The 13962-nt window shown below is 44.1% G+C and overlaps 1 protein-coding gene across 2 annotated transcripts in view; it reads left to right on the top strand.

The window, feature by feature from the left end:
* Dock8 (dedicator of cytokinesis 8) overlaps positions 1–13962 on the top strand; it is a 211301-nt gene that overhangs the window by 100159 nt on the left and 97180 nt on the right. For both annotated transcript variants that reach the window (XM_040746178.1, XM_040746185.1), the window contains one exon: positions 488–650. In XM_040746178.1, coding sequence (XP_040602112.1) covers positions 488–650 — 163 coding nt within the window. The remainder of the gene's footprint in view (positions 1–487; positions 651–13962) is intronic.

The raw sequence follows: 13962 nt of genomic DNA, 5'->3' as shown, positions 1-13962 counted from the left end.
GGGTTGTTTGGTTGTTCAACATGTATAAATGTGGTGTGGACCTTCTAGTCCGGCGGTTCTTAACCTTCCTAATGCTATGACTATTTAATACGGTTTTTCCTGTTGCGGTGACCCCCACCCATAAAAATATTTCATTGCTACATCATAACTATAATTTTGCTACTGTTATGAATTTTAATCTAAATATCTGATATTCAGGATATCTGATATATGATCATTCCTATAAGGGTCTCAACTCACATGTTGAGAACCACTGTTCCAGCCCATTCATACTCATTATATAACTCCTTACTTTTCTTTTATGAAATGTTAACCTCAAATTTTAGCATGACAGACTTTTCCCCAAGGCAAAGGAAATTATCTGGGAACCCTCAAGCATGCACAGTCCCACAGCTTATCCTTATCCTCCTGAAAGAAACCTAGAACAGCAATCCTGGGTTTCTTCTTGATGTATAAAGACTCCATCCCACCCTGTGCCTTGCTCTAGGCTCTCTTAGGCTGGAGATATCCCCAGCTCCTGATGTGATGAGCTGCTGCCTGACACCTGAGATGCTGCCCGTCAAACCCTTTCCCGAGAACCGGACACGGCCACACAAGGAGGTTTTGGAGTTTCCGATACGGGAAGTGTACGTCCCTCACACTGTGTACAGGTGAGAAAGTGGGCTCTTGTTTGGATAATACACTCCTCCAAACAGAGCCTCTGCCTGCTTCCTGGGTTGGACTGGAAACTAAATGTGATGGCTTCAAACTACAGAGGATTATGAGGTCGATTCTTAGAGATGCTTTGTCTGATTCTCTGCAACAGTCATAATTGTAACAGATGTCTTTTCACCAGAAATGGAAAAAAGAAAAAAAGAAAGAAAACAAACCTATCACCCTGGCTTCCCTCCATGTAGAAGGACTTTAAGGAAAAGAGGGACATGACTAAAATGTCATAGTCGTCTAAAGGTTTTACACAGGCATAGTGCCACATGCCTAAACCCAGAGCTCCGAAAGCTAAGGCAGGAGGACTGTAGACCAGAGGCCAGCTTCAGCTTCATGATGAGCCCCTGGTCAGTCTGGATAATAGGCAAAACAATACCAAACAAAACAGGTTTTCAGCTGAAAACTCAGCTATGTCTGGGAAACTTACTTTGGTGACGGAAGTAGTCCCCAGATGCTGCCCAATAGTTTAGCATGTGGTCATTAGGCTAATGATATAGAGGAAATAAAAATTCCATCTTAACTTGTTTCAGTTAATTTAAGTGTAAGTGGTATGACTCCTACCATCCTGGATGACAAAGAGTGAGATACCGTAGGAATGAAGGCAGGGTTACTCTGCTTTCCAAAGGCTTTCACACCCCTGACCCTTTTAGGGAACTTGGCAGGGCACTTGACAGTGTACATCTTTCCAAAGCATTGTTCCTCATGTGCTCTTGTTTATTTTGAGATGCCTTTTGCTTTTGAAATGTGAGGGTAGAATGCTGTATTAAGCATCATTTCTCAACCACCTGTCAATAACATTTTGTGGGGCTTGCATTTTCATATAAAATACCCAATCAAGTCTTACTGATCTCACAAAGTCGTCCTTATCCCCATGTTAAGTCCCTTTGCCTCGCTTCCTGTGATCCTTTCTTTCCTTGTTGCTGAGACAGGACATCAGACAAGAACAACTTAAGGAAGGTAGGAAGGTTGGGTGTGCTGGCTCACAGTTTGAGGGGATGCAGTCCATTTTATGGGGAAGGCATGATGCTATGTGAGCAGTGGTGAAGGGGTGAGCATCCGAGCATCCTCAGCACCTCCTCGCTTCATGGCCAAGTGGAAAGCAGGCAGGGAGTCAGGGCTGACCCTCAGTGACCCATTTCCTCTGGCGATGCTCCACCCCCACAAATATCATAAAGCATCCCCAAACAGCACCGCTTGCTGGGGACCTTATGTTCAAACATGTGAGCTTGTGAGGGACATTTCACATTCAAGCCACAGCCCTGCTCAGTAACTACTGTCATGAGTGTATGTGTGCCCTCCTTCGTGTGTCTCTGGTTGTGTATACACACACACACACACACACACACCTACACACCTGTGGTATTGATAATGTAATGTTTCTGTTCATTTGGACCTCACAGTCTATGTATTAGGTACTTTGGTTATTTCTTTTCTCTTTTGGGTATTACTATGTACTCATACGTGTGTTTTTTTGTTTTTTGTTTTTTTTGTTTGTTTGTTTGTTTTGGTTTTTCGAGACAGGGTTTCTCTGTGGCTTTGGAGGCTGTCCTGAAACTCGCTCTGTAGACCAGGCTGGCCTCGAACTCACAGAGATCCGCCTGCCTCTGCCTCCCGAGTGCTGGGATTAAAGGCGTGCGCCACCAACTGCCGGCTCTATACGTGTGTTTTTAACCTGATGCATTATGCCCAGCTGCTCTTTTTTTTTTTTTTTTTGAGTAGTCATATTGCCATGAGTTTAACCAGCAGGAACTTCTAAACAATTTTTATTTTTTAAATATCAGTATCGATTTATATAGAGCCTTATTGATTTGTTATTGTATATTATTCCATTGTCAAAAGAGGCCATATTTTATTTATCCAATTTGTTATCTATGTTTTTCTTTACTTGCTTTTTGGTATGCGTGCCTGTGTGCTTCTGTGTGTGTGTGTGTGTGTGTGTGTGTGTGTGTGTGTGTGTGTGTGTGTGTGTGTGTGTGTGTGCGCGCGCGTGTGATCCAGAGGTCAACTTCAGGAGCTACCCTCTTTATTCATTGGATCAATAAACTGGGAGCTGGGCTCACAAATTAGTCTAGATTGTCTGCTCAGTGGCTGTCCTGCTTCTGTCTTCCCAGTGTTGGGATCATAACCTCGGGATGCCATGCTTGGGTTTTCACGTGGTGGGGGAGTGGTGTCAGGCCCAGGTCTTCATGCTTGCTTGGCAAACACTTGGCCTTATGAGCTATGTCTCTGAGTAAGCTATCTCCCCAACCTGACATTTGTGGTTTTCTTTTTTAAATTAATTAATTTAGTTTTGTGCGTATGGGTGCCTTGCCTGCACATAAGTTTGTGCACCTCATGCATGTCTGGTGTCCATGAAGGCCAGAAGGGGGCAGGTTTTCCAGACTAGAGTGACAGCACGTTGGGAGCTGCCATGTGGGTGCTGGGAATTGAACCTGGGTTGTCTGGAAGAGCAACCAGTGCTCTTAACCTCTGAGCCATCTCTCTAGCCTTAACATTTGTGTTTTCTACTAGTCCTGCAAAGTGACAGATTTTTTTGTCTTGTCCCTCTGTGAATGTGTGTGAACGTTCCCCTAGGTAAAATGCCTGAAAGTGAAATTACTGGGTTACAAGTGATATTTGTTTTTAGTTGCATTCATATTGCTACTTCCCTCCCCAACCCCCAAAAAATGAATGATTATCTCTTCTCCTGTGTCTCCAGTGCCTCACTCACTCTTTCCTATGTGACATGCAAGGGAGTTCAGAGCCCACTTGTCCTCACCACACATGCATCTTACAGAGTCACTAAAGTGAGGCTTGGAAAGGACAGGTGACTAGTGGACTAGGTAAAAAGTTACCATGAGAAATAGACTCAGGTGCCACACAATAGGAAACCGAGATCTTCTTTCTGGTGTTTGTAAGACACACAGGTCTCCCAGCTTCATCTTTCCTGAAGCAATTCCTCATTTTCTTAAACACCAAATCAGCCTTAAGTCTCCCTCCTCCAAGAGCAAAGCATTCATAGACAGTCATTCTGTTCCCCTCTCCCTGGAGGAAGGTGAAGGCATGACCATGTTTGCTTACAGATGCTGTGTCTCCTTCCCTGTGGAAACCTTATCCTGTAATTGGGAGAGGAAGCTAGTGGCATGGGAATAAACTCACACCAAATGAATTCTATAGCTACCCAACTGCCCCTCAGCGTTTAATCACCCGCAGGAGTCGTTTGCTGCAGACATTATCCCTTAATCACATCAGTGCAGAATTTGGAATGCATCTGTGCACTGAACCGTTCAGAATGTGGGAGTGAGAACAAGTCTAGGCTGGTACTCTGCACCCAGCGTGGCATCCTGAGAAGCAGGCCTGCAAATGCAAAGCTGATTTTCTTGGGCTGTGCCTGACACCATAGGATGGTCAAGGCCATTTTGCTGGAACCAGATCTTCACTCTTAGAAGTGATGGAAGGCACTTCTTTCCAGTTTGGTAAAGGAGAGACCTGTTCTTAGCTCTAAGCTACTGTGTCTCGATAGTATGTTTATGGAAAGAAAGATGTAACAACCTTGGCCCAGAATCTTGCTGCATGAAAACTTTTAAAGGAATTTAGAAAGCATTTTCTCTAAACTTCTTGTGGTATTCAGTTTTAGTGTTTCCTCTCTGGTCCTCATGTGCTGAGAGCTTACATCTGATCCACGAACATGAGGAAGAGAATGTTAACTACAGTGGCATGGGCTTCTGAAACCTCCAAGCCCACTCCCAGTGACACACCTCCTCTGACAAGGCCACACCTCTGAATCCTTCCCAAACAGTTCTACCATCTGCAAACCAAACATTCAAACATTTGAGCTTAGGGGAGACATTCTCATTCAAGTCACTGAACCATCCAAGGAAATGAAATACATGAAAGGGGACATCAATTCAAGGATAAATCTTTTGGAACTTATTCTCATGAATATGATATAAGGCTTAACTTACAAATACTCTATATAGCTGTAACCTACAAAAAAACAGATGCATCTGGTGTGCCAAACAATGCTTCCATTGACAAAGGCAGAAATTAGGGATGGATTAGTCACTTTCAGCAGCCTGTGTAGTAAGGCCTTACTATGAAGGGAGCTATCACCGTGGTCTAATGGCAGATGTCAGTCCTCAGCCTGGCCTTCCTCCACCTCCTCAGGGAATGTCTTTGTTGTTGTGCCTCTGCAATGTCTTCCATCAAGCTCATTGTGTGTTACCAGGGCCCATTTTGCTTGCATCCTGTGTGGACTGCCCCCAGGTACCTCTACCCTATTCAAGTTGCTATGAAGAAACGTCCCAACCAAATCCCATCCTAACAGAACTGCTCAGGCTTCCCAGGCATCGGGTATTCATAAAATGAACACTTGCTCAGATGACTGAGATCACTTTACAGGTTGAGAAGTGTCATTCCCAAAAGCGACTGGGTCTCCCACATCAGGAACCCCGGTGTTCTGAAACCCCATCCAACCTGCTCAGTACCAGCAGGAAAGATGGATTTAGTCCACAGTACCAATGTTCAATCTCTATGGAGGGACGGAGATAAACAGGTACCCTTTGAGACTTACCCAGGTACCAAGAAAATTACAGCAGTTCCAAAAGTGGAAACCTAAGGTTGACAAAAAAGACTATCCAAGTCTGAGCTTGCATTCCTGTTTCCATGGCCAGGAGTTTGTTTGGTTTTTTTTAAGACTAGCTGTTTGCCTAAGAATGCATTGGAACCAACTTCTAGCCTGTTTTTCCTGAAGCCCAACAGCTGGCAATAGAGGTGCCAGCTGCCTTGTGGTGGGAGCAGAATAAACACAGTGTGAGTTGGGGCCCAGTCCCGGCAAGGCCTTCAAGGACATCTTATCCGGTAGCTGCCATGGGGGTGTGTGCAGAGATCACAGGCGAAGCATTTGTAATGAGCTTGTTAACTCCACACCGACCTTTTAACTAGTGATTACATTTTAAAAAGCCACATAAAGTGAATTTTCATCTCTCAGGCCAGCCTCTGAAGTCTTGTTTATCTAATTATCAGACTGCTTTGGAGGACTGTGCTTGCTGAGAACAAGGCTATCAGTCGGAACACAATTTCTTTGATGGATAATTAGCTGTTTCCAGGCCTCCTCCTATTCAGCCGAGTGTTCTCACACCAGAAAGTCTGATCTCACTTAACGAAGAGGTGCCTTGCGTACCCCTGTGAAGTCTTAATGGATGCTGTGAGGGTTGCAGCATGCTGGAGAAGAGAAAGGCTCGGGATAGATGTAAGTCTGATGCCAAGTGACCATCAGAGTGCTAGGGTTTAGTAAGCAGGATCCTTAGGAAATGGACCCAAAGTACTCTGGAAGGAATTGGGACACTGGGCATGTCCTTGTATGGGACTTGGTTGTTTTCAATGAAGTAGATTCCCAAATTAAACTCAGTTATCATTATTTCTAGAGTGAATCTCTTCAGTGCTGGGCGGGGAGAAGTTTGGGCATGCCACACGATGTCCAGTCTCACTCTGGAGGACCCTACTCAGGAGCCTCAGGAGGCTGTCCTTTGCTAAAAAGTGGTTTTACCCTCTGAATCTACCCTCAGTTAGGTTCTCCACTCTTCAGGGCCATCCAAAGGTCTGTCGTGACTTAGAGAGACCTGTCACGACATGCCTGTCATCTGCTTGATTTGGGACGCATGCCCCTAGATTTGGAGTCAGGTGTGTCTGTCTGTCAAGGGGCTCTAGCCCAGCAGCTCACATGAGATGGTGTCGTTGTGCTGTGACGCCTCCCCTGCCTGTGTGCTCACCTCGGCACAATTACCAAGTACTCTTGGTAGTTTGTAAAAAGTTTGGACCTTGTCTATTAACTCTCCTTAAAATGAATTCCTTACTTAAATCTCTATCAAAGGTACCTTCCATTCTTCATTGTTCCATTAGTTGTTTGAATTTTACTTATTAAGGGAGAGGTAACCTCTTCCAGAGGTTCCAAATATTAAAGATACTGAAGACAGAGTGAAAATTCTTCCTGATACTGACTTCCAGCCACTTTGGAAACAGGTTGTCTATGTATGTGAAATGGTTCACAAGCTAGTGCTTGCTGTGCCTGCTAAAACCAAGGAGTGGGCTTCTACATGTATGTATTTGCCAAAGAAACAGTAAAAAGAGTGCATGCTTCGTACCTCAGGCCTGTTCTGAACCATTGGGGGCAGCCATTTTCTTAGGCTCCCTTGCAGATGGGAACTGCATGTATATGCATTTATCCCGTCTCACATTAACGAGCATAATCCTCACGCCCACCCCTCCCTACCCCACCCCGCTCCTCCTGAGCAGCCGGGTGTGTGGAGCACTTTTTGTGAATACACAGAATCTCTTGTTTTTTTTCAGGGCTGCCCTCAGTCTCATTGTGTGCATTCTCCTGACTTAGTTAATCTTGTGCTGATGAGCCCTTTGCTCTGTGGTTATATTATAATGGAATATCTTAACTCACAACACTTCACGCATATCTACTTACTGCTTTTCATCCTTTGGAGAAGTTTTTGGAGAACTCTGCCTTAAGGGAGGAAGCCCAAGCATTTGTTTTAGGAGTCTTAGCAACCAGTGACCAGAACTTTACTAACAAACCGTTTACCTTGGGTGAGCAGCAGGCAAATGAGGCCATTTAAAATAGCCAAGAAATGGAAACAAAATGATTCCTGGCTCTAAAACCAACTCAGGTTTAGTTGTAAATCAGGCATGCAGAGCCACATCCTGGTGTGTTGCTCCCAAGAACAACAATCTTCTCTTTTCTAAGAATGGAAAAAATTCGGAAGAGTGCCAGTGATCTAAGGTTACTTACAGCCTTGATTGTTATTTTAGTCCTTGGCTATGGTTTTAGTACACCATCCAGCCACTTGAGGGCACAATACACTCACTTCTGGACTCAGGCAAGCAGCTGCCTTTTTCATTAGAAAATCTTTCATAAATACAAGACCATGAAAAAGAGAGCATTATCCCAGTGCCCCCAAGAGATTGTTGTTGCTCTTTTATTTTGTTTTGTTTTTGCAAACGATTTTATTCTCACCTCCTGCTCTGCCTTCTTTCAGCCTTGAGAACTTTTTTGGGAGAGTGTAGTGGGAGAAGTCAAGGTATGCATCCGATGACACACAGAGTAAAGTCTCCTTTGGGGCAGTGGTTCACGGTACAAACTTACACTTCTACAAACCCTGCCTGCTATAGGAAACTGAACTGTGTGAAGGTGAGGCAGTGATGAGTGACATGAAGAGGTGCTGTGTGCATAGTCATTGGTCCTACAGTTCATGGCTCCTGGCATTCTCCTTATTAGGCTCATCCAGATCTGCCATGCTTTGGAGTTAATGCTCCCGAATGACTGTTCTAACTAAAAGTCTTGCTATTTAATGATGACAAATGCTAGTTTTACCCACATAGATCCTATTCAGCAGGAGGTTCACAATACACCTTCTTTCATATAACTTAAGGTTGAGGCTGCCTGGGGTGCAAGATATGGAGAAGTGATTAAATGAAGGCAAATCCAGGCTTGTAGTTCACTGTGGTGAGTGGTTGTCTAGACTAGAGGGAACACCCTAAAGTTTAGGAGCCCATCTTTCTTTGGTTTCTGTATTTTTGTTGGCTTTTGTCGTTGTTGTTTCCAGACAGGATCTTATTAGTCTTCTCGCAATGGCTCCAGACTTCTGGGCTCAAGTGAGCCTCCTGCCTCTGTTTCCCCAGTGAATGCAGTTATAATATGCACCTTCTTTTGTCTAAAAACTGGTTTTCAGCAGGGCTAACCCTCTCCCAATGGGTGGATTATCCTTCAGGGCTATTCTCTCTTACTTCTTTTGCTGATATGGGAGGGGGAAAGAGGCCTTCTATCTTTAAGTGTTTTCCATCCTTGGTTTCAACTTTCCCATCTACTTTCTGAGGTCCCCGAAAGGAAAGGCAGCGTTCATCCATTCTTCTCCCTAGAGCAGAGGTGTTTAACAGCTCTCCACTAAAGGATGCCCTGTGGTTTCAGGCCGCAGACAGCCTGTCCTTGGCTCCTCACAGCAGGAATCAGGGCAAAATGCGTGCTACTGTGTCATAGTTTTCCGAGGGGAAGAGTAGATGTGGGTGGGAGGGGCAGCCAGATACCACTGTGGAAAAGCACGGAGAACCGTGGTAGGGGAGGCCTGAGTTTGGACAGTGTGGTGACGTAGTATCTTTTTAGTTTTAGTTTTGTCTGATTTTTGGTGCTGGAGAGGGAAGTCAGGCCTGCTGCTGCTTTCTATACATCCTACCACTGAACTACAGCCCCAGCCCCAGTGTGAGAAACCATGGCTAATTGACTAGATGTATCTTTTTCAGTTAAAAAATTTTTCATTTTCTCAGGGAGATTATAAAGCAAGAGATGAACCAATCCTACCTCCTTCACTTTATGGTTTTTTTTTGTTTGTTTTTTGGCTTAGAAACTTTCAAAATGTGAGTTCAGTCTATGCAACTGTTCATAAATAGTATGGTTTAATAAGGACAAAATCAGAGGACCTCAACTTAATGACTCATTGAGTTTTGAAGGATTGCCACACTGAGGCTAATAATTATGTTTAGTTGTGAGAAAATCCTAAGGCACATTTCTCATCTTTTCTTCAAACTTTAAAACTAAGGCTGGGCTGAGGAGTGTGAGGGTTGGGGCGAAGCTGGAGTGGTAGCTCAGTGGTCAAGCATGAGGACTTGAATTCAAATCTCAATTCCTGTGCCAAAAAGCCAGGCATGGCCATGTGCACAACTGTAACCTCAGGGTGGGGGTGGGGGTCAGGGGAGAGACAGGAGACACTGTGTCAGAGGAATAAGGTGGAAAAAACATCCATTCTCCTCCGTCCTCAACATATATGCATACAGCACACACACACACACACACACACACACACACACACACACACACACACACACAACAACCACAGCCAACTGGGCCAACACACAACACTGAGCCAACAATTCCTTTTGTATCCTGTGGAAGCGGTGACAGAGGCCCCCTATAACTCATCAGATTTCAGTTTTATAAGTCCCCAAAATCAGTTCACACATGGGAGGTGGATCAGAGCAGTTGCTATGGCTCTTCACCCTCCTCGTCCTCTGTCTCGTCCTATTAGTGTATATTGGTGTATACTAGCAACCACTTTCACAGTGCCATTTTTCCAAGTGTATCATTATAATGTAACCATGTCCATTCCCCATTGCCTTTTCCTGACCCTCCCCTTCCCAAATAGTCCCCCTTCTATTTTCCTGTGTGTGTTCATAAGAGAACAACATGAAATATTTTTGCTCCTGTATATGATTTGCTTTGCTTAATAGAAGGAGCTCCAATTACACATCATAAGCTCCATCCACAGTGAGAAGCTGTTAGCTATTCTTGCTTAAATTCTGAGTCTCTTCACCCCACATATCAGGACTTCCTTCCCATTCTTTGACTGGGGTCTTTTATGGGTTTGTACTTGACCTAACATAAAGCACTAAGCAAAAATAAGCACTAGTAATGGCACAAGCCCATGCTCACAGGATACAGTAAGTGCTCTGTGTTTGTGTAGCTGTGTCTGAACCTTGTGATTTGAAATCGTGTCAGAGGTGGATTATAGGGATGGTGTCTTAGTTACTGATCCATTGCTGTGGTGAAGCACAATGCTCAAGGTAACTTTTAAAAGAAAGCGTTTCATTGGGAACTTGCTTGCAGTTTCAGAGGGTTAGTTCATGGCCATCGTGGCAGAGAGCATGCAGGCAGGCAGGCAGGCATGAGGTTAGAGCAGTAGCTGAGAGCTTCCATTCTGACCCATAGGCAGGAGAAGGAGTGAGACTAGCCCCGGTTGGGCTTTTGAAACCTCCTCCAACAAGGCCACACCTCCTAATCCTTCCTAAACAGTCCACCGCCTGGAAACCAAACATTCAATGTGTGAGCCTCAGGGGCCATTCTCACTGGAACCACTACAGATTGATAGGGAAAACAGAGGAAGAGAAATCGCTCTAAGCCTGGCCAAAGTTGATAGAAAAATTTTTCCTAAAGGTTTTTTGCAACTTCTCAAACAGTGAGCTACAGATTTGACTTTGAGCTTCCTAGCAGTAAAGCCTAAATATAGGGGCGGGGATCACAGTCAACCACTGGGCTTCATGTGTCTCCTTATATGTCTCCACTGTCTCTTGGGTCAGTGCTTCTCGAAGTTGACTATGTTGGGCACGGTGCCTGCCAGGCTGGCTCCCAGGTGATGTTGGTGTTGGTTGCCCCCTGCTCCTCTCTGGACCACTGGCAATGAGAGTTGTAGAACACTTGTAAGTGTGTATTTGCAATGCATACTTCCTTTTAAAAAGAACAGACACTAGGTTTGTTGGTTTTCTACATAATTTCACAACACATGAAGTACTGAGCTCTGAAAGCAGGGCCTAATGGTACTTGCCTGTAATCCTCCTGGCACTCATGCCACAGAAAGACTGGAAGTTAAAGGCCGATGAGGACTACCTAGAACAACTGTCAAAAGCCAAAACCAATATTGAGCTCTGAGATTTCCAATTTTAATCTGTTCTTTGTGTATTTAAAACCATAAAGCTTCTATCTGACACTAAGGGACAGCCCCTGTGCATAGTAAATGTGAAATAATGTCAGCTACTCCTATTACATCTCAAACAGGACTTCCTGGAAGTGAGGTATGAATGGCAAACCAAAATCACCTCCTCGGCTGTTTGCCTGGCTTAAATCATGTATCTGGATTGCCACTTTCTTTTGAATGCTTGCATAAAAGCCATCCGCTAACCGCAGAGGCTGACGTCAGTAGACATTTGAGCTTCGCTCTGAGGAATCAGTCTTGGCCTCTGGCTGCTGAAGAACTGAAGGGCACCTGCTTTTCTCTTTGCAAGCAGAGCCTCTCTTAGGTGCAGTGGGCTCGCCTGCGTTCCACTGCAGCAAACCGCTCCTGCAGCCCTCAGCTTTGCCTCTGCCGAGAAGGCTTCATAGGGAGGGGGGTTAAAACACAGCTAAGGTGTTTGAAATGGCCACAGTGCTGCTCTGAGGAAGCAGAGAGCTTTCCTATGTGAGGCCATTCTGGTATCACACTGGGAGGATCCAGTACTAGTCATCTGCTTTAATGCAGGGTGTGTATCGCTAGTTTGCTATTAAATCAACACGTATGTCTGGGAGGGGAGGAGCTAAGAACACAGGAAAAAAGTGATTTCTTCTTTTTTACCTTAAGAAATGTATTCATTCTCAGTAGACAGAGAAACACTGAGAAAGTTCGTGTTCCCTTGACAAGGGAGTCTATGAGCTGTTTCCTAGAGGGGTTTTGTATTTTGTTTTAATTATTTTATATACCTATTAATTTATTAACTTCCAAAGTAGCAGACTTCCTTACAGTGCTTTCATACATAGGTTTAGCTGAGTTTTTGTTTTAGCTATTTTCATACACAGTTTTACTTCTCCCTCCTCCCTCCATCTCCCTGCTCCCCACCCCACCTTTAAAACACACATGTCTGTCACCCAGCCATCTCCAAGGGTTCCCTTTCAAGTTCTCTGGCCTCTGTTCACACCCACTCTCACGTAAATATTAACGTAATTAAGTTTAGAAGCTAGGATCCACATATGAAAGAAAAATTGTGTGTTTTTCTGAGCGTGAGCTACCTTACTTTTTTTGTAGTTCATCTATTTTCCTAAAGATTTCATAATTTCACATTTTACAGCTGAATAGAGTTCCACTGTGCACACATGCCATGTCTTCATTATCTATTCATCTGTTGATGGGCATCTGGGTTCATTCCATTCCCTTGCCATTGTGCACAGGGCTGCAATGACCATGTATGAGCAAGTATATCTGTAGTAGCATATAGTTAGATGAATGTTCAGGAGCAGTAGAGCTGAGTCATAAGGCATTTCTATTAGTCTGTCCCCAACTTCCAAAATCCACAATCAAGGCTTAAGATTTCCCTAGGCTGCTATCCAATTACATACACAGTATATACAATAAACAAGGACATGGGTACATTTTAATAAGTACTAAGTGGCACATGCTCAGGTGTTTACAGCCTAGGGAAATCAAAGATCTCACAAGAGGTCACTGTTTTCTTCTAAGAAGAATACTTTGGTATCAAATACCTATCTGTGCTTGTCAGCTATTCAGTGGTGAAAACCTATGCCCATAATACATCCATAGTCATATATTACTTTCATAACATGTGTGGATAGAAGATGAGACTACAAAAACCATGAACCTGTATTTGTGCATGAGAGAGAGATTCAGGGAGATGTGTTAGATCAATTAAATATCAGGAGAGAACTTGACATGTGAGAAAAAACAAACAAATATAAAAAACAAGGTCAGTGTGGAAAAACAATGAGATATAAAGTCAGAGAAATTGTGAAAAACAAGGATATATGGAGAATGTGCTTAGAGGTTAAGAGTATTTGTTCTGGGTGTGGTGGCACACACCTTTAATCCTACTACTGGGGAGCCAGAGGCAGGCAGATCTCTGAGTTTGAGGTCAGCCTGGTCTATGTAGTTACAGGAGAGCCAAGGCTATGTACAGAGACCCGGTCTTTTGTGAAAAAAAAAAAAAAAAGAAAATGTGTTGCTCTTGCAGAGGACTAGGGTTTGGTTCCAGCAACTACATGGTGGCTCACAGCCATCCATGACTCATTTCAGAGGATCTGACACCCTCTTCTGACCTCGGAGAACACCAGGCATGCACATAGTGCATACACACACAGACACAGGCAAAACAGTCACATATGAACAAATCTTTACCAAGTCAATTAAGACCCACAGCAAAAGTTGGGAAAACATTGTAAGGAGAGACCCAATACATGCTGTTTATATTTTCAAAGCCCCTTCTTGGGACTATGTAAGGAGCAGTTAGTTATAAAGGGAAGGGTAGGAACAAAGCAAATTGAGAAAGAATTGCTGCAGTATAAAGATGCCTCAGTGGTTAAGGACACTGGATGCTCTTCCAAAGGACTGAGGTTCGATTCCCAGCATCCACGCTCTTCCAAAGGACTGAGGTTTGATTCCCAGCATCCACATGATGACTCACAAGCATCTATAGCTCCAAAATATGGGATCTAAGACCCTCTTCTGGCCTCTGCATGCACCAGGCACACATGCAGTACATTACATATATTCAAGTAAAACACACACACACACACACACACACACACACACACACACACACACACACACACACACACACACGGTTTTATAAGAATGAAAGAAAACTTCTGTGCTCCAGAATGATAAATGAAAGTGGTCTGGAATGGAGAGGATGAGGCTAGAGGAGGGTGGAGGATGCATCTGGTTTGTCTGCTGTGTGGAA

Source organism: Mesocricetus auratus, unplaced genomic scaffold (assembly GCF_017639785.1).
Source record: "Mesocricetus auratus isolate SY011 unplaced genomic scaffold, BCM_Maur_2.0 Super-Scaffold_4256, whole genome shotgun sequence".
Classification (NCBI taxonomy): Eukaryota; Metazoa; Chordata; class Mammalia; order Rodentia; family Cricetidae; genus Mesocricetus; species Mesocricetus auratus.
This window is presented reverse-complemented; position numbering and strand designations above follow the sequence as displayed.